The sequence below is a fragment of the Pempheris klunzingeri genome, chromosome 8 (genome assembly GCF_042242105.1).
Source record: "Pempheris klunzingeri isolate RE-2024b chromosome 8, fPemKlu1.hap1, whole genome shotgun sequence".
NCBI lineage: Eukaryota > Metazoa > Chordata > Actinopteri > Acropomatiformes > Pempheridae > Pempheris > Pempheris klunzingeri.
The window spans coordinates 22,097,085-22,117,965 of record NC_092019.1 but is presented as its reverse complement, the minus strand read 5'-3'; the positions used below and the strand labels follow the sequence as shown (position 1 = coordinate 22,117,965).

At 41.5% G+C, this 20,881-nt stretch overlaps 1 protein-coding gene across 2 annotated transcripts; it reads right to left on the bottom strand.

The window, feature by feature from the left end:
* Positions 1-4,027: 4,027 nt before the first annotated feature.
* scn1ba (sodium channel, voltage-gated, type I, beta a) lies at positions 4,028-20,274 on the bottom strand. 2 transcript variants are annotated; one of them, XM_070835368.1, is made up of 6 exons: positions 19,690-20,274; positions 9,552-9,718; positions 6,713-6,950; positions 5,178-5,319; positions 4,810-4,881; positions 4,028-4,236 (listed from the first exon to the last, which is right to left on the bottom strand). In XM_070835368.1, the coding sequence occupies exons 1-5, from the start codon at positions 19,742-19,744 to the stop codon at positions 4,815-4,817; spliced, it is 669 nt and encodes a 222-aa protein (XP_070691469.1). In that variant the 5' UTR covers positions 19,745-20,274; the 3' UTR covers positions 4,028-4,236; positions 4,810-4,814. The 2 variants fall into 2 exon arrangements, with proteins under 2 accessions (XP_070691469.1, XP_070691470.1); XM_070835369.1 differs by lacking the exon at positions 4,810-4,881.
* Between the last annotated feature and the right edge of the window lie 607 nt (positions 20,275-20,881).

Below are 20,881 nucleotides of genomic sequence, written 5' to 3'. Positions count from 1 at the left end.
TTCCCGATTAAATCAGGGACAAATATTGCCTTGTTCACTCGGTGATAAGGAATCGACTTCTGTAACTCTGCAGTCATCTTGTCCACACAGAAACTCTCTCTTCAAGATAACGCGGTCACAAGATAAAAGCGCTGACTCGGGCCCGATGTGAGGTTCGTTCAGTCTGAGGTCGCATTTAGAGACAAACGGTCTCCTAAAGAGGACGCCGCTCCTGAACCGGCTGGCAAAGTGTCACTGAGGGGAAACTGAACATGGCATGCTGGGAAAACCGTGGACCTGGTTGGTGGTGTCTTGCTGCTCTATCCATCTCTATACCTTCCCTTTTTATTGTGCAGAATGGAAAAACAAACTGCAACTCTTGATAATTACAGTGGACATTAAGGTTTTATTTGAATTGTTTGCATTACAGTCTGCTGCTCGCTCCGAACAGTGCACACCAGCGGAGCGGCAGTCAGAAAAGGTAAGACTGTCCGGTGCAGGAGAGGAAAACTCAAAGGGAACAAAGTCCTTTTTAGGATTATTCACTTTATTGATAATTCTTAAAATTCTTTGACATGGTTTTGATTTTCATGGTCTTCATCTGGTCCATATCTTCAGATTACGTGTTGTGTCTGATTAAAAGTCCAAAACCTAAAGACTTCCAGAAGCAGTCAGGCGCAAATCCTCACAGCTGAGAAGCCGCAACCAGATTAATCAAGTAATAAATGATCAAAATAGCTTGTTCGGCAATTGAAAGAAAGCAGCTTTACAGGAGTTCATTAAAAAAGAAAAAGATGCTGAAATGATAAAATGTTAATGTTTAGGGGAAGCCAATTGGTTCAAAATGACTAAAGAGAGAGGAGGAGACGGCCTCTGCTGTCAAGTTAAGATGCTGCTGAACAACATACAAGGTTAAATATGACTTAAAAACAAGCTCCCTGCTGCTCCTCTTCCCCTGGAGGTGTTAAACCGGCTCGACCCCTCAGACACCTGTGCCACCCGGTCTCACAGAGCAAAATGCTTAAAATAAACCTGCGATCAGGCCTGCAGCCGCCATCAAGGATACTTTAGGGTCCCGAGAGGAGTTTACACACTACAGTTCAAGAAAAAGTGTGTGCGTGTGCGTGTGCGTGTGTGTGTGTGTGTTAAAAATACTGGAAAGAGCCAATCACACAGTCATTATGTGAATATTTGTTACACTTTTTATTTCACTGACATAAAAGGAGTCAAAGGCTTTGTGACAGCGTTTAAATCGTCTTGCAGTTAAGAGACATGCAACCAAATGGTTGGATAAATAAGATATTTTGGTATCTGGACAGACTGTTCTGGGGGGTGTTGGGCATCTGCCCTGACTGATCAGCACTTGGGTGGTTGAAACCTCATCCGCCTGGACCCCCCCACCTACCTGCGCAACAATGTGACTATAAGTCGCATGTTGTGTCAACACCTGCTGGTCTTTAAAAGTCACATTTTTCCACGGAACAAACTGTGATTTAACACACACGACGTCCTGATCCGTCACCGACGGTCACCAAGCACCAACACACTGAGACACTTTCTCGCAAGAAATGTATTTATTTCTTTGTGTCACTTTTTTTTCACTCTTATTTATTTATTTATTTATTTATTTGTATTTAGGCAAGTAACATTTTCACACCGACACATGAAGTGGAAGCTGCAGTTTTATTCGCCGCTGAAAGCAAACTCGGACACAAAGCAGACCAATGATGTGAGGAGCTGTGTGGTTTTCATTTCACTGGGTTGGTTCATCTGTGCGGGAAGAGGTGCTTAGATGTAAACTGACTTATTACCCAGAAAGTAGATCCCCCCTGAATGGCCTTCAAATGAGATATCACTAGCTTTCTTTTTTTTTTTTTTTTGTCTTGGTTTCTTTGGATGTCATTTGCTACTTCCATCAGTAAGCATGCAGTTATTTTGTATTCCTTATGCAGTTTGTGTGTGTGTGTGTGTGTGTGTGTGTCGCCTTCTCGGGATCTCAAAATGTACCAAAGTCAGTGTTGGTGCAGGAGAGGTGAACAGTGAGCATGCAGAGCGGCAGTGTTTGGCTGTCATCTAGTGTTCATCTCTACTCAACTGTCTGGAAAAAGAAGCAAAGTAAAGTACCAAGGCTTCAGCTCTTTCCTTTTTCCTTTTGGTTTCCTCTGGCTTCACCCTGGGAGGCACGCTGGACAGGTTTTGTGGAACATGTGTCCACGGCAGTTAGAATAGCAATTTGCCAAGCCCTTACGTTTCTACAAAGACACTAAGACATTTGTGTAACATTACACATCAGTGGAAACGTCTCCACTGTAGACAAATTCACCAAAATATGACTTCTTTTTTGTGTAATACAAATTGGTCTGGTGCACTAAAGTGGGCATCATCTCTTCACATGCCTCCCTTTTGCCTCAGGAGACGTTTTTGACTCTTCACCCACCCAAATACTTTTCAACAGCCAGATTTCAGCGTTAAAGCTTCCGCTCCGCAGCCAGTTTAAACAGGGCGGTGGTCTGCTGTCGCACTGCTTCGATTAAAAGGGAATTCCAGTGAGACGTAGCTTTAGATTGTTGTTGGCTGCAAAGAGCGTTAAACATCACTTTTTTTTTTTTGGTCTGAGAATTTAAAATGAGACAAGATCTCATGTCAGCTGCTTCCCCAGGCCAATATGAAAAGTTAAAAACATGACCAGCACTGTTTCCTGTATTAGGTTTTAAGGTACAGTTTACAGTGCCTGATGACTGCATGTTCCCACATTTGAGAGAATCCTTGAACGTGACATTAAACATTTAGCAGAATCTATATATTCAACGATCACTTTCCTGTTGCGCTGCTGTTTCCACCTGCAGATAAAATGACCAGCAGCCAGCGATCGAATGTTCTCATCAGTTATTATAGTCTTTTTCATTAGTTTTTGTTTTCATATGAGTGTGTTTGTTCATTTAGTTTTCATTGCTTAAAATGCTTAGCTTTAGTGTAGTTTTATTATTAGTTTAGCTTATTAGTTTATTATTATCATAAGATGGGGGGTATTTGTCAGGGCCAGAGTTAAAAAGTTCAGAATTTGTACCACACTACAAACACAACACTTTGTGAAGGCAGCTGACTGAGTCATATAGACATCCCAGTCTCAATATACAGATGCACCAATACCTTCTAACGCTTGTGATGATTCCTGTATATCTTTTTAATTTTAGTTTTACAAGTACACAATACGGTTGTTTTTTTTCCCCAAAAAAATCCAGCTGTATTTCATTTTTAGTTAACCAAAATTCACGATAATAATCTAGGTTCAGGCATCTGCTTCATTAAAATGTGCTCTCTGATTCTAGAAGTTTTCCAGAAGTTTACATGTTGGCCTGTTTTGTGGCACCTGCTGGCACGATGGACCTAAAATTCTGTTTTGTGCCTTTCTCTTTCTTATTCATTGTTTAGCATTTTGACCTACATGCTGATTTCAGAGATTTTTTTCAGGTTTATTTTGCAGAAAAATACCAAATATTTTTTTTACTTTTTCGCATTAAAACGGGTCAAATTGAAACAGTGAATATCAGGACACAATCTCAGCTGTTCCAGCATGTTTCCTCTGTGCTTTTTAGTAGCATTACATCAAAACAACACAAAGATTGGCAGTCAAATGAAATCCTAATGGTACTGAAAAGTAAAATAAATCCATTCCAAATTAAAAAAAAAATATTAGATAGTTTTTGGTAAATGTACAGAGGAAACACTGACAGAGGTTTAAATGAGAGTTTAAAAATGGGCTAGGGTTAGGGTTGTCAGTCAAACCCTGACATCGCCACACACATGATGTGAAATGAAATGTGACAAAATCGGTTAAAACCTCTGAACATGAGCGTGACAGATCCTCAAAAGCATGATGTCGGCTGTTTTGATAAGCTCGTACGCATGCAGTAAGTGGATATACAATGTAGGCCTATAATATACTCTACATATGTTCAAAGGTTATCTGTGCATACTTATACACCTACTGTATACACTACAATACCCCCACCCCCCACCCCTCGTCCCGTTGGACCACGACCTGATGCATCCCTCCTGCCCCTCAGAACTGGACACAGATGAGTCCTTTCCATCCTTTTGCAGAAAGTCACTCAAGAAAGCTTTTCTTTTAGATCTTTGTCCCGTCTGTGGTTCCATCATGTGGAGAGGATGGTTGGAGGTAAGTAACGGTGAGAGGACGGGGATGAAAGTGGATGTGAGATTCCTCAAGGAAGCAGTCTTGAGTTCTTCCTCGACCTGAAGTAGAAAACATGAAACTGTCAACTGCCAAACAAATAATAGATAACAAGTGACATCCCAAAGTCTCAACATGTTCACTATCTGAGTTTTGTGTGCTAACATGCTAGTATTTGCTAATCTGCATCAAAAATGAAGTATATTTGGGGCAGATGAGAATGCTTTTAGTTTTGCAGGAATTTGGTCACAAATCAAAATACTAGACAAATAGATATTTGGACCTAATGATGGCACTGCATAGAAAAGTCAGGGGATCACAGAGTCCGTCTGAGATGGCAGGAAAAGTGATTTTTCCAAGGTATGTTTACAAAAAGGTCACCATGTCTTAAAACTGGCAGATGACCCTTTTAGTGTACATCAACTTCATCCATCTTAACAAAGCAGAAAATGTCTCTGATCCAATAATGACGGGATGGTGGAGAAGATTCAATTATAGTCATAAAATCTATATGAGGTCATTTACTATGTCTGTCTATGGAATGGGTGTAAACTAATGGTATAAGCACATGCTCTGTAAAATTAACAAAAGCACAAGAAGACATAGAATTAAGTGCAGTGAAAATTCAGACCTACCGGTGCTATTCTGCCACTTGTTCACTTGCACAATTATCTTTACTTTCTGATGCTATAGCTAAATATTCGGCCCTGAGGGGAAGAGAGTGGTAGAAACAAGAAAAAGGTGAAACAGACGGTCAAGATCAGTGAATTAGATTCAGAACAAGATATTAGGTCAATGAGGGAAAAAGAAAATGTTCACTTTGAAAAGGGCAGATTGAAACAGATTGTGTCTCTGCTTTCCAAACAGAAACGGGAAGGAAAAACAAGGGTGAAAGCGGCTGGTGGGAAATCAGGACATTTGGACGGCCCGGCAGGATCTGGAAATGAAAGGACTGGCACTGGACGAGCGGCTGCCTGTGTGTTTGTGTTCGTGGGTTACTCACGCGCTCTCTCTCAGAGCTTCCTCTCCTGCCGCTGCAATCTTCCTGTAGCAGTAAATCATCTCAACCACCAGCCAGAGCTGCAGCCCGATGATGGAAACGTACATCATCACCTCAGACAAGATGGATGCCAGTCCCCTGGTGACTAGACAGACAGAGAGGGAGATGAGGTGAGATACATTGTACCTATGTGCCTATGGAAAGGGGGTCGGAATGTAATTTGTACCATGCAAAGGAATGAGGGCTGCCCAGAATGTACAGTTTTTAAATGATATGAGTCATAATTTATGACCTCCTGTCCTGAATGAACTCATCATTTCCTACATCCTGCTGCAGACACAGTTAACCTCTCTGACATCCACAAGAGTTCAGTGCTGTGACAGCCCCAATGATTAAAGGTTACTGCTGACAATAAAAATAAACATCCAATAGTTAATCTGCCTACCCAAGTGATGAAAATTCAGATGACCGAGCATTGAACCTTGGGGAACACCTCTATGGTAATTTAATTTAAGCACTTGTCACTTTAAGCAACCATCTTAATTAACGGTAACAACGCTTACCTGGGTTATTATTCATCTGAGCACTTTGGGACAATGAAACAAGCTATCAACATATTACATATATACAACATATAGTGTATGCAAGTCCAGTATTTACCCTCCTTTTAGTTCTGTTTTGGGTCTCCACCAACTCCTGAGGGAAATCTCTGACTCTTTATCAGTTAAATGCTCCACTATGTTCAAAAATAGAATTATATAATAATATTAGTAGAACAGTGGTGGGGCATCAAAAGGTAAAAAATGCTCATAGTAATGCTAAACATATTATAAATATACTAAAATATGAATATTATAGTAAATATTGCAATAGTTAAACATTATAGACAGAAATATTGTATGAATAAAAATGTTCTGCATCTATCAATACTGTCCCAGCATTGCTTGAAATTACAAACACTGCAATAATATTCCTGAGAGTTTCCCTCTTGGACATTTATGATCCGTGGAAGAAAACCACATTTGAAACAACACTGCAGCTCTATAAATACAATATTTTAGCTCTGCTTGTGCGGCTGATTTTGTTTGGTCTGGTACTTTTCCCAAGACACATAGAAGACTGTGTTTGACAAACACAGACATGCAACATAGTCAGTTACTGTGTTTACACTGAAAGAACAGAGCTGTCCTCACTTTTAACAACCTTTTTAATTAAATGTCAGCAATCGCTGACGTTGAGTTATTTTGTGTTTCTGTGTTATTATAAAGGTTTGCCAGTGAGGTGCTGCATTTCTCTCATGCTATAATTTCTCTGATGCATCTTGTCTACCAGCAGAATTCCCTTTTTCAAAATTAAAGTTACATCTGTTTTTACAGAATAATGTCTCTGAGTAAACTGTGAGGATATAGAAGAATAAATAGTGTGATATCATGTTGTCCTAAAACAATAAAGTGGAAATAAGCCTAACAATACATAATTTAGTTTCCCTCTTCCCCACTCAAACAATACAGTACAGCATCCGTCCCCTCTGTGCTTACGTTGTGCCACCACGTTAAGGTAGACAATCTTGGTGGTGTTGGATGGAAAGACGTGGCTTCCATAAAGGAGGGAGCGGGTGAATTGGCACTTGTATGTTCCTGTGTCACTGAAGGTCACGTTGAGGATGTAAATGGAGCCGTCCTGGAGGTCTCTAGTGCCTTTGCTGCCGTTCCAGTCCAGACGGCCGTAGAAGCGTGAGTCAGTGATGTAGGCCTGTTGTTCTTCGTAGCTATATAGCTGGAAGACAATTCCAAGATGGAGACAAAGCAATAATATAGTGCTGAAAGATCACACTGATGTGTCTGCATGTTGTTATCAATTTGCTACAAATTCATAACCTTTGCATTATTGCAAGTATTAAGTCTGACAATTGTGTTTTTCCCTTCTTACATACAGTCACAGTTTATTCCAGTATGTTGTGGAAATGAACATTTAGATACCTGAAACATGCTTATATTTCCACAAAGGATGTGGCCAGCAGAATTCTGTATCTTTGTTATTGTCGACAAATGAAAAAAAACAAACCCAACAATGTGTTAGTTCGTCTTTTTCAGATTTTCTGTCTGTGGCTTTAAACCCGGTGGTTCCTAATGAAGATGTGAATCTTTAAAAATACCAAATGAATTCCTCAAACAGCTGGGCACTGTAGTTTTCACCGAACGTCACTCAAACAGGAACAAATTGTGCATTTGTTGAGGACTATTTTCAGCCGTGGATTAATGCATATTTTGTGCTTTACTGAGTATTTATCACAGAAGGATGGTTCATGTGAATTTGACTCAAAATAAACTAAGTGTGTTCATGGAAAGGCAAGCTTTGCATGTCACTCTGTCACATATGACAACAATTGAGCTCTGTAGCACAGATGAATAAGGCTTTAGCCACACAGGCCAATATCTGTTCATATTGTTACTGTGTGAAAATCATCCTCAGTAAAAAGCTGAGTCAGAGGGAGAGTCTAATGAAAATCTTAATGAATGGACAAAGTTATTAAACTCTTTATTTATTTACAGCTAAGTGTGTTTCTGTAGCTTTAACTCTGATTGTTGCTTACCACATACACATTCATGAGTGTGCTAATGGTTAGTGTCAATCCATTTTGAAAGCTGTTGCTAATGTGCTGGTCTGATAATGAAGTGAATTCAAAAGCAAAAACTACATTCCTGTGTCATGTTGTCAGTAAAAGTACTCTAGCTGAGTTTCTTTCTAGGATACTTGAGTATTTCTGTTTTGTACTACTTTATGCTTCTACTTAACCACATTTCAAAGGGAAATATTGCACTTTTTACTCACCAGTATTTTCTGGTGTCTTAACAGATTCAGATTTTGCTTCCAAAACATGTGATCAGTTTCAGAAAAATATGTATAAATAGGGCAGTAAATATTAAGCAGTAATCAGCCGTTACCAACCAGATCAGTAACATGTTGCTTATTGCTAAAGCATTAATAAAAATAAAAAAGTAATATATATATAACTCTTAAAGGGACCATTCTACACAAAAGAGTGCTTTTACTTTTGTATATTTTGTTGATGAAACATCTGCACTTTTACTATGTACCACTTTCAGTGCAGAACTTTTACAGAGAATTTAATCAAGACTTTTACTGAAACAAAAAAAAATCTGCACACTTCCTCCCCCACTGTCAACATTAAGCAATCAACCAGCTTAAAAAAATCATGGGGATCAAAAAGTCAATCAAGCAACTGGTACTTGTCGGTACTGTACTTCTCAGTGCCCTTTGACCTTTTCCACATCAACACCGAATAAAACAGTTGTGGTCAAGGACACGGACGTCCATCGACATTTCAACAGAAAGCAGCTGTTTTCTCGTGGATGCTGGTGGGAGTAAAACGATTGTTCAGTTTTCCAGCCACCCTTGAGGAAACGGATAGCTGGTCCTCACATCGCTGCGGCTGTTTTTCTGTATCGACTGAGCTGCAGTTAAGGCCTCACCCCTGCACTTCCTGGTAGATTAGTGCATGCAGACACTAAATGGCCTAATGGGCTCTCTCATGCTGTAGATTTATACAGTAATGGCCTCTTCGCTATTGCAGAAGTGCTGTCTTCCAGTCGACACCGCGGGGAAAAAAAGCCCTTCATGAAAAATGCAAGCCTCTGCTCTCTCTCATGATAAATGCATTGCAGCCGTTTCCCAGAAGAGGACATAAACAACCCTGTTGTGATGGATGTAATGTTTGGGCCTTCCTGCTGATTTTATCTGCTTTATTAGGACACATGATAACTAATTACACCAGGGAGACAACTGGCTACGATTTATTTAATGGTAGAAAGGTTGACTTTTTGTATTCTAGACTATATTGATTCCATCTCAGGTCCCCTAATTTGCACACTGGCACTGACAAGTTGCTGCAAACAGGGAATTATCATATTTACACTTTGTTTTTTGTAAAGATTAAGCAAACGAGATATGAAGTGTTAATGGCAGGTGGAGCTAACCTAAATGGCTACAGAACAGTTTCAGTCGTGTCATCTAACTCTTTGCAAGAAGGCAAATAAGTGTTGTTGTTGTCCTTTTTCTGGCTGCTCCCTTCCGGGGTCGCCACAGTGGATGATCCGCTTGTAGATTTTGGCGTTAGTTTTTTTTTTTTACACCGGATGCCCTTCCTGACGCAACCCTCGCCCATTTTTGGTAGCTGGGACTGGGAGGGAGTCGAACCCGGGTTCCCCAGGCCGATGGCATGCGCAATTATCCACTGCGCTACTGGCCGGTAAGAAGGCAAATAAGTGTATTTCCCAAAATGACAAACTATTCCTTTAAGTCAATGAGTAACACTTTTGCAAAGCATGCCTTGCCGTATGTCTCATTACTACTCACAGGGGAGAAATCAGTGTCATTGGAAGCCTTGAAGAACCAGTCGACAGTGGCGGTGGCTGATACCTCTCCCCTCCTCTTACAGGAGATGCAACCCAGTTTGAAGCCTTTGTCGACCATGGCCTCTGTGTCCGAGTCCACCTCCACGCAGGCTCCATGGCACAGAGATGCTACAGAGCCAAAAGGATGAAGAGCGCAGAGTCAGAAACCTCCTGTATCACTTCATCGCTCTTTGTCTATTTGCGGGTCACACGGTTCAGAGGTAAGAGCCTTGGGTGGCCATCGTCCTCTTTTTCATGTACCCGTGTCTCGAGGGAAAACTTGATACGCGGGCAGAGCTCTGCTGTTTTCCACTATCTCAGTACTTGCAGGCAAACTGTCTAAAACAGTACTTTACAAAACAATGTTAGCTAGAGCAACTTTGGAATTTTTGCGTGCTTGCTCCCAATGATCATTGCATGCGTGTCTTTTGTATCGGGCATAGCTTCTTTCTTGCATTTTTTTTTTATTTCCACTCGTCATTTCAGTTCATAGATTGTTGTGAATTTGATTCATTTGGTTTTCTAGTTTTGCAGTCAAGTACATTTTAGGTGTCTTTAATCTGTGAAACTGAGGGGAAATAAAGATGGTGCAGAGAGTGACACTAGTTTCTTGCATTCTGTCAATTGGTATCTGAGCTAAATTCATATATAGAAGCGTTAGTCTATATATGCCATTATCATCATGACACATACTTCTCATCGGCCGGGAGTTACACACCTGCAACTCCAAATGTTTCTTTCTCACACTGCACCTTGCAGTTTCCACTGAGGCCTCAGCATGGCTCTCAACCAATGATCTTGTGCTATTCTCAACTGTGACCCCTGGGGATGCTTTTGTTTGTGAATTGCAAGATGGGGGAGGAGGGGAGAGGTGAAGGAGAGGACAGGAAACACAACGCTGATCAGAGGAACTGAAATCATTAAACGTTTGGTTGAGATTCACAGAGGCTGCACATCGTCCACGGCCTAACAGATATACAACAACAAAGGTCTGTCGTTTACTCCCTGGGATGCAAAAATAGCGGCGCCAAAGTGAGAATTGAAAGAATTTGACAAATACTAAATGCCAGCACACTGCAGAGAAACATGGAGGGGAAGAATGAGGGAAGGAAGAGACAGTTAGTACAGGCTTCAGTAGTAACAGCCATTTCTGCAAAAGCATGGGAAGATGGGGAAGCAGGAGGGAAGGGGCCTAATGCTGGTTGATGCACTGCAGAGAGAGAAGAGGAAGAGAAAAGGGGAAGGAGGAGAGGAGACAGTTAGGAGCATCAATTCAGACGTCACAGGCCCAAATATATAAACCCAAATGTAAATGCTGTTGTGTTTAAACAAGGCGTGACCCTGTGCGTACCAAACCGAACACAGACCCGAACCCAGCTGGACCTGAGAACGACTAAACCTGAGCCTGAACTTGACTGAAACTGATTTTATTCTAGATTCAGTGGTTTTAATGGACCAGAATGAAAGCTAAACGCTTGAATTTTCTCAAATTTGCTGCGCTTGTGCCAAGGCCTCATTCAGGCAAGTCATCGGTTGCACTTTGTTTCAGATGGATAAAAACGCAGTATGCATGATGAAGGATCTCATTTTATCTCATTATCCGCATTTTCCCCAGGTGAGGATGTAACAATCACCCGAAGAAACGATGGCCAAAACAATGAAAATACGACCACAGTTGTATAAACCAGATTGTTGTTTTAAGTATCATTTACACAGAACTGAGAAGGGAGGAAAACTTAAATGTTTGAACCTATAAATCAGGTTTTTTTAAGCCCAGGGTCAAAGGTTTTCGGGTTTTCTGGGAGGCGGGTCTGCTGAGGACCTGCAGATCAGAACAAGCAGACCTGAGGCAAACAGCATTTGCAAATACCTCTCCTGAACTGCTTACAGAAGAGGCGTGCTGATTCACAGAAAGCAATGCAGTGAGTGGAAAACACAAACTCGGGGCATAACTTTATAGTTTACAATGTAATGTCTGCTCTGATTAGCCTGCAGATGTGACTTGCTCGTTTGAGTTAATTTACTGGCTGCTGTAAACTGCACCAGCTGTCAATGCTGCAGCTAATCCTTGGCTGCCAATGGAGGTCGATGAAAGTCCTTCATCGCTTGCTGGACCTGTAAAAATCTGACAGGAAAGCAACTAATCACCAGAGGAAAACACGACGTTAACCAAATCTAACTTTGTCACATTTAATTCCCTTCTTTTTCCTTCCGAAATGTGCTTTCTCTAGACACTGTGGAAAATAAAATATGGGCAAAAATGTGAAAAGAAAAAGAAACAAAAAAAGGATGTAAATCAATCAGCTACAGTAAATAGATTCCAGAATTGCATTTCCAAAGATCATTACAAAATGAGCAAATATTGAACTGTTACTAGAACGTTATACACTCCTGTCCTGTGTGTGAGAAACTTGCAACCCAAATGACATTTTTTTTTTTTAATTCTCTATCACTGCTGCGTGCATGTTTTGATGCAGACTGAGGTTTGTATATCTGCTGCCAAACTCCATTAGATCTCACTTCCTTCTTTTCTGTTGTAAACTCTGTTCTCTGCAATGTGTGCACAAAGGCTCTTAGTATAGATGTTCAGTGACATTTTACTCTGCAATCTAGATCTGACTCTATTCTTAAGAATAAGACACAAGGCGCCCATTCATTCTTTTCTCAAGAAATCCTCGCCTCAGTGGTCTATTCAACTTGGTTGTAACACTAAATGTCCCTCGATATTCCGTATCGTCACTGCAGAGCTTTTCACTTTGTGGACATTTTGGAAAGCATTTGAACATTAACTAATAGACATTTTTACACCACCACCCCAATAGGACATGACATGTTTACTAAAGTCTGAGATAAACTTCGTTTTATACGCTTCTACGGTGTAGAAAACACAGAAAGGCCAAAAGAGACAGAGCGACATAGAGGCACCGGACAGACATAAGGGCAAGGACGTCCCATGCAGACAAACACAGAAGGGTTTGAGATGGCTGGCATTTTGACTGCTTGGAGAAAAAGGACCTGGAACATAGACAGAGGAGCCACGTTACAACGGCAACAAAGCACATGCTTGACGGACGGAAATGAATTAGTCGTACAGAAGAGAGCACTTTCATTGCAGTATGAACAAACAACAACCGAGTCAGATGAAAATCTAGCAGGAACAGCAGCACACACACAGACAGCCTGAGACTGTAATCCTGAGGGAGGCTGGTGACGCAGCGAGAGGCCAGATAGTGCCAGGTGAGCAGGGATGCTTGCTGACTGTCCGAAGCTGAGACGGCAAGTTAAGAAGACAGCATGAAGACACAGCGAGAGAGAGAGAGAGAGAGAGAGAGAGACAAAGATGCAAGCAGACACAAAAGGAACTGCACATCCAAAGTGCAGACTAAACAGTCAGAGCCACCAAACTGCCTCGGCAACAGTTCTCCCTAACACAGAGCATCAAAAATGCAAATCCATTGCATAATCTGTGGACTGGGTTTCAGGATTATGCAAGAGATATTCTAGAAATTGCAGATTAGGGTTTTTTTTGCCTGACAGGGAGCTGGTTGATTAATCCCTCATATCTGTTGCTGTCAACCTCTGAGGCCTACAAAGCGAAAAAAAAAAAAACTGACTTATAGCCTTAGCTACACAAAAGACCATCTACCCATTGACTTTAGCTAGCGTAGCAAGTCACCGGGAGCTAAAGGAAATACAAAGAGGATCATGGTTATTTGCTGAAGTAGCCATATAAGAGAGAGGTTGAAAAGAAAAGTGGATAAGCAACAGCAAAAAAGATGAGGGAGGACAACCTCTGCTCCATGACTGGGTTCCCACTGATATAAACACACTGTAGGCACACATAACCTTGGGAAATGCAGCATCCATGACATTTCCGTGACATTTCCCCTGACACCAAGCGAGCCAGAGACTTTCCACTGGAACAAGTAGACCACTGAAGCACACTGCTCTGTGAGCGTCTCTTTCACTTTGCTCCACAAAGCTGTCATATTCTCATGGCTGGGAAAGTGATGGCGCACTGCTTTGTCACTTTTGAACAGAAGCCAGAGGAATCCCTGCCGGCAGTTTCTGTCTTTTAATCCTCTCTTTGAACAGCTTCAATGAATCAACAGCACAATTTCCAAAAGCCCAAAACAGATCAAACTTTTTCCAATTCACAAACAAAACAGACACAACAACTCATTGAAAATATCCTCAATGAGATTTAACTTTAGAGTTAGATTTAAGTCTCTTCTTTATCTTTCAAAAGTTGCTTGAATTTGCTACTAAAGAAAGAAAGAAACTATCACAACCACATTACCAACTGGAGGGGCACTTGGATAGTGAAGACTATCCAAATCTGCATACACGTCTAGAGATATTTCCAAATCTATGACAGTTAGTACACTGATGTTACAATTTGGTCGATGTTATTTCTTGTTCGTGAATCGGACCTGGATCTGCTCCAAAATTAAATAGGTTCTCTCTTGGCCCATACTACACCCCGGCACCATGTTCCATAAAAATCTGGCCGATAGTTTGTCTGTAATCCTGCTGACAAACAGCCAGGGAGGTTCTGCTCTTGGTGCACTTTGTCTGAGGTGAAAATCAGTACAAATGAGTCAATGTCTAACTGTTACTAGAATATCTATACAGTCCTGTCCCCTAGAAGTTACATTCATGTTCTTCCAAATTTTAACAACAAATATATTTTGAGAGAAATGTAACGTTACTCAAATTGTGCTTTTTTCTACCATTCTACCACTGCTGTGTGCATGCTTTGACGCAGACTGAGATCTCTGTCTGTCTGTCTGTAGATCTCACTTCCTTCTTTTCTGCTGTAAGCTCTGTTCTCTGCAATGTATGCAAAGGCTCTTAATACAGATGTTCAGTGACATTTTACTCTGCAATCTAGATCTGAATCAAATGTAAAGAATGAAACACAAGGCGCCCATTCATTCTTCTCTCAAGAAATCCTCGCCTCGGTGGTCTATTCAACTTGGTTGAGATACTTTGACATTTTGGCATGTCAAAGCAAGAGAACCACAGGTGTTGATGACATGAACGACGGATTTGTTATGTTTAGGTGCTCCAGTTCTTGGGCCCTGGAGCTGAGTGCACCAGCTGGGCGTAAAAAAGTAGGTCCTAACGGTTACGACATTCCTAGCTACGTTCGACTTTGTGATTTGAATTAACACTGAGTGCACAGAGTGCCAGACTGCCCATAGTCATAGCCATGCCTGGTCCTATGATGCGCATCCTTGTGAACAGACGTGAAGGGCTGCTTGTTGACAAGCAAGACACTTTAATCTACAGCATACTCTAGCTTCTCCCTTCAAACAAGCTATGCAAGGTATGGATAACACTGACCAAAAGAAGAGGAAAACTGTTTCTACTAAATGGCCTACAACCATTATTAAACATTATTAAACATTAAATAAACATATTCTATATATAATAATAATAAACTACTGTAACCAACAGCCACCATGGCAAAATGTTAACTGAATCTGAAAAGAAAAAAAAACCTTTAGGAAAACTTTAAAGAAAGTTAGTTAATTTGAATATTGTGTAAAACAACACATATACCCCAAAACCCCAATATATTAGTGTTTTTCCTCTGTGTGTGACAAATTCTAATGTTATAAGTTTTTACTGAATTGATCATAGTGACTTGTGATAAAGCCAAAACAGGGAGGAATTGTACTCTGACATACAACTTTACAGATGTTCACTCTCTTTTAGCTCTGTTTTGGTCTCCACCAGCTCCAGCAGTCTGTGGCACATTGCTCAAAAACTTTGCTCCACACACTGAAAATGATCTGCATGTCTTAATTCATATTCAATGTGCGTTTGTCCTTGTCTGCCCTTGTGTGGCTCTGACACACACACACACACACACACACACACACACACACACACAAAGCAATTTCCAGAAGCACTATTTCAGTGAAGTAAGTGTATGAGTGGAGTGAAGCACTACGTCACTGGTGCTGATAAAGCTTTGTGGCAGTGACCGCACTTACGAGATTAATGTCTCTCTTCTTATTGGTCTGACTGTCTCTAGGATGTCATCTCACTCTGCCTCTTTCTGTCTTTCTATCGTTCTTTAACAACAACAAGAGAAACTTGAAGAAATCTACTTACAGAGCAGAAGATTTATTCAAGGCTGAGCCACAATACTTAACTATGTTGACTGTGTTAACAATTATTGAAACTGATCCCAACTCTTCACATACAAACTGAGCTGTCCCCTCCAACAGCTACAGAGCAGCATCCTGGTGCTGCAGACTTCTGTCACACAGCTGGATGAACAAGGGATCAGGTGTGTGTGTGTGGATCTGTGACCTCTGAATACTAATGAGAACAAGCGTAGGTTTTAAACCATTCTTGCGAGGACATTCCTGCATTGTGAGGACATTTTGCTGGTCCTCAACATCAAAGGGTTGTTTTGAGGCTTAAGACTTGGTTTTGAGGTGAGGGTTAGAATTAGGTTAGGGTAAGGGTTAGGGATTTAGTTGTGATGGCTAACGTTAGGGTAAGGGGCTAGGAAATGCATTACGTCAACTAATAGTCATCACAACGATAGAAAGACGAGAATGAGTGTATGAGCATGTTCGTCTGTCATGTGTGACACAAGTTATCAGGACACACGCAACCTGCAATTAAGGCGCAGCTCAGTATCTCGCACCAGATTTGTGGGTTAGAGAGGCTCTCCAGACGCTCTTCAGAATTAGATTCATGCAGCTTTCAGAGTGTGACAGCAGCTGCAGATGGGGCACGAGTTTCTAAAAATCACATTCATATCTTTGTTCACGTTCAGATGGAGTGCATCAGTTTAAAGATTCTTGTTTGTGTGAGACTATAAAAATAGATCCAGACATCCAATATCTTGTATCTGGGATCCATTGTAAGTTTTGTAGAACGGACTTGTACAACTTTGGGAGACAATGTTGGTATAATATCTTATCAGGGGTTCAAAGCCCACTGAAGGAGGAGAAAGGGTGACTTTTTTTTTTTTAAAAGGTTTTGCTGCTGTGCATTACTCAAGTAGTTGTAATTAGTTTATGTTCTGCCACTGCTACTTAAAATGATGAGCTTCTTTGTAATGTAATTTCCAATTTGCACAGATGCAGTGGTTGGAGTGGAGTGATGGAGTGGACATGATTTCAAATGGCTCAGGGCTGAGAAAATGGTGTGGTTGTTCAAACATCCTCTTGACAGTGATCTCCTTTGACCTTACGTTCATGCCTCAGACCATTTGCAGACCAAATGGCCTCATGCAGCCACTGCCGAGGCAAACGGTGCCTCTGCTGCATGCATTAGTTAAGGCTGCCAATGGCTGCATTAGCTCTTATGAGCCTCTGGTCTGGCTTGAAAGCAAGGACGCATGACTCGGTCAGTTTACTGTTAGATTTGTTCATATTTGAAGACAACGTGACTAAAATTAGACCTTAATACTAATTTCTCCACAAGGTTTGTTCCAGATCAACCTGCAGCTCATCTTGATCAGCCTCTTGTTAAAAAATGTATTACGATCGAAAGGGGTTTCCTGTATCTATCTATACGTTTTAATATCAGTTGTAGCTCACTAGCATTTAGTTTGTAACATTTAAAGCATGATAACCTCAACAGCAGCAAACGCTTTCAAGTAAATCTACCCATGATAATGAGTCATTCGCATGATCATTTTAGGTAGTTCCTATCATGTTGGCCTATGTTCAAGTGTTCACTTTTTTTTGCAGTCGACCCGTGCCAGATGGCATGGGATGGGTCAAACAGACTGTCACCCAGGAGACCATATTTCGGTCCTGTGTTAGTCAATGCTGAGTTTAACTTACGTAGCTCATGTGATGCACATAACATTTACCATAACTTACGTCCTGTGACTTTAGCTTCATAACTAATGCACTTATATTAATCCAAATTAACACATTGTCCTAAACCTAACCAAACCGAGACAGTTTCACAACATTAGCCTAACTTACCTCACATGCGTGACATAACTTATTTGCTAGCTTGTGGCTGGTCCCAATCCGTCCTATGGAAGTCAATGAAAACGCTCATATTTGTTACTTAGGAAGTCATTGGAACTCCATCTATTCCGGCGTTTGGGTATGAGGACGTGTTGGATAGACAGCAGTGAGATCCGTTGATATTTTAGTTACTATTTAAGTGTTGTAATGTCTCCACTGCACTCCAGATGTCTCACATTCTGTTAGCGCATGCAAATGCACATTTCAAAATAAAAAAAGCACAAGCTGCTATTTAGCCTCAATCTGTTCCTTTTCCTCCTCTTCCATCCAATTTCCAGTCTCGTCTAAAATCCTTATCCTCACTGCATCCAGCTCCAGATGTGCTCGCTCACTTCAGTCCTTAACTAACCCGACCAAACTGTCTATTTCTGTCAGTCGAGGTTGTATAACCTTTTTGACGAGCTTCTCTTGTCTGCTCACTATCTGCTCACTGGTTCAACTTTCTGCAGCTTTGCCTGCTCGGTTTAACTTTATATTCTACGCACATTACTGCTGCATGTAAAAGATCAGCAACATTACTATAATAATAAATGCCTGCGTGTGTGTGTGTGTGTGTGTGTGTGTGTGTGTGTGTGTGTGTGTGTGTGTGGTTAGTTGTTGTCAGTAAGTGAGTGTGTGACGAAGAGCAGCCGGCTGACAGGGTTAAGTGCTCTGTAAATCTCTCATTTAATGCACTGTTCAAAATGAGATTATCTGTGATGACAAGATGTCCCCTAAAAAGACGTTTGACATGTGCATGTTTTAAATTTAAATGCCACATTTGCCAGCTTCTACTACGTCGTGTTTGAATCGCCTCGTCATTTTGCATGTGCGCCAATTGAGTGTTTTACTTTTAGTCGTGTTTTCACAAAACCAAGTGGCCGTAAATAAAGAGACACTGCTGTGATTGTGAAAGATGATGTGCTTCTCTTGCTGCGGGTGTCAGGAGAATAACGGTAACTTAATAGTGATGGATTATGTAGTTCAAGCTATTTTAATCTCAGCGGAGGGTGTTTTTCATGCTATAAAAGAAAAAAAAGGCTTCCTGTGAAGGTGATAAATTGAGTTGGGATATCTCAAATGATACAGACGCCTGCAGGAGGAGTGGAAACGTTGAAGGCAACTTACATGATTGGCACACATTTAAAGGAATATTTTCTGGCGGTGGTGGTGTAAAGCTTGCACATACAGAGGAAACTTGACTTAAGTGGAACACAACAGTTACAACATGCTGTAGAGAAACTGTACTTTCCTACTGCATGTGTACAGATGTGAACAGCATCAAAGAAAAAAAAAAAAAAAAATCCATTGCAGGAACGTTTGCAAGAACAATTCAAGGCTTGTGCTGAAATCACATTAACTGAGAATATCCGTTCAGCTGATCTAGAGCTGAGTGGTTTATCCATTAACTGACGAGTTGAGCAAAGGGAAATTATTCAGCAACTATTTTGATAATCAAATAATTGTCTAAGCAATTTTTAAGTAAAAAACAACAAACGATGACTGAGGATTGCTGATACCACCGTGGCCTTTAAGAAGCTGCGGTGGGCATTTTTCACTTCCTATTAAGACGTCTTAACAACACAAGACAGATTAAGCAAGAAAAACATTCACATACTGATGGCTAGTGAAAAATCATTAGTTGCCCTAAACACACACACTTCTGAGGAACAGTCTGCCGGGAGTAACACACAGGGACAAATAAATAATATGACATAATGACCTTTGAATACACAGTAGCTGCTGCGTCTGAACGCATGTTTACGTGTGTGTGTGTGTGTGTGTGTGTGCCTATTTTAACACCGCCACATGGTCTCATCTCATTACTCTGAAAAAAAACCTCTGAACAGCTGGGTTTTTAGCAAGCAATCCGAACCACAGACACTCACTCACACATCTGCATCTGAACACACACACACACACAAAAACCCAAAAACATTGCCTACAAACAGAGCAGACGGCGGGCAACATCAGATGACAGGAAGCACCTCAACACCAGTAACGGACAGCACAGTCAGTGAATGGGGGATTGGATGGTGGCTCACATGCATGCCAAGGTGTTGCCATTGCGGCATCGCCATGGCAACACAACCACTGCCCACTCACCTTGAAGTGCCAGGAGGGCCAGAGGTAGCACCAGCAGCTCTTGTACTGCAGACATCCTGACAGGAGAAAGAACACTGGTGGTGGCTCTCAGGCGGCGTCAAAACACACCGCACACACACACACACTCACACACACACACACACACACACACACACACAGAGTTCAGAATGGGAGGCACAGGACAAATCTACAGCAGCTATTCCACCTTGGGGACGAACACCTCAAAGCACTGAGAAGCCAAAGATGTCCTGACAACAAGTAAAAGTCTGCGAGGTGAGGAGAGGAGACTATTTCCTGAGGCTGTTGGGACTCTGGGTGTGGTCAGCCCTGGTGTCTTCTTCTCCTCCTTCCTTTTTTTTTTCCAGCTGATAGAAGAGCTGGAAGGAGGGGTGGGTGGGTCTTCCTGCTGACCTGGTCCTCTTAAGCACCTGAAAAACCTGACAGCAGCACTGTGGAACGCATGTGCCCTGCTGCCTTGTCTCTTCACCCTCTCAGGATCCAAATCACTCTATATTTGCTGGAGCGTCTGCCCAGCCTCTCAGTGTGTGAGCGTGTAGAGTTACCAGAGGGGAGGAATCACTCCAAGTTTCAGGTTTCAGCCTCTTGTCCCTTCAAAAGGGCCTTTGTTCAACTATTTATACTCAGTGACACACCCTTGGGACTGTTAAGCTCCACAATGAGACAGTGTGCACCAAATAGTGCCAGTATCCTGACACGCAGGCTGGTCGATAAATGGCTCAGGCGGTGATTAACAATTAAAGCTACTGGAAGACTGATATCTTAGGCTCCTCTGGTAGGGTGGAATTTGTGCGGAAAACGGAAGACGTGGCTCGTGAGAGAGTCGTGCAATGATGCTGGAGTGATTGTGCAGATGAGCCTGTTAGAATTTAAAAAGTGTTGCAAGCATGGACACATTTAGCTGGATGCTCTGACTTTTCCCTCAGGTACGACTGCAGATGCGACCCGGGCGGGAAGGTGGGTCAGTGTTGGGTAGATCCACAGTGTGGGTGAAATGGTAAATGGAAGCAGTGTGTGAAGTGTCCTCTTGCTTGTCTCCACCTCTCTTTGGCTTTGGAAGAAATTACAATTATCACCCTTTTTTTTTATTGTTATTGCCTCATATCTGTGTTATTGCTTTCTCTCTGCAGTCCAAATTGGAGCTTCAGAACTACATTTCTCTCCGGGTAAAGCT

Bases quoted from the DNA above. Each gene is read 5' to 3' on its own strand.
- scn1ba (XM_070835368.1), bottom strand. From the start codon at position 19,744: ATGTCTGCAGTACAAGAGCTGCTGGTGCTACCTCTGGCCCTCCTGGCA. The intron at 9,719-19,689 runs GTGAGTGGGCAG...TTGGCTCTGTAG, and splicing joins GGCCCTCCTGGCACTTCAAG to CATCTCTGTGCCATGGAGCC. The intron at 6,951-9,551 runs GTGAGTAGTAAT...ATTGTCTTCCAG, and splicing joins ATGACACTGATTTCTCCCCT to CTATATAGCTACGAAGAACA.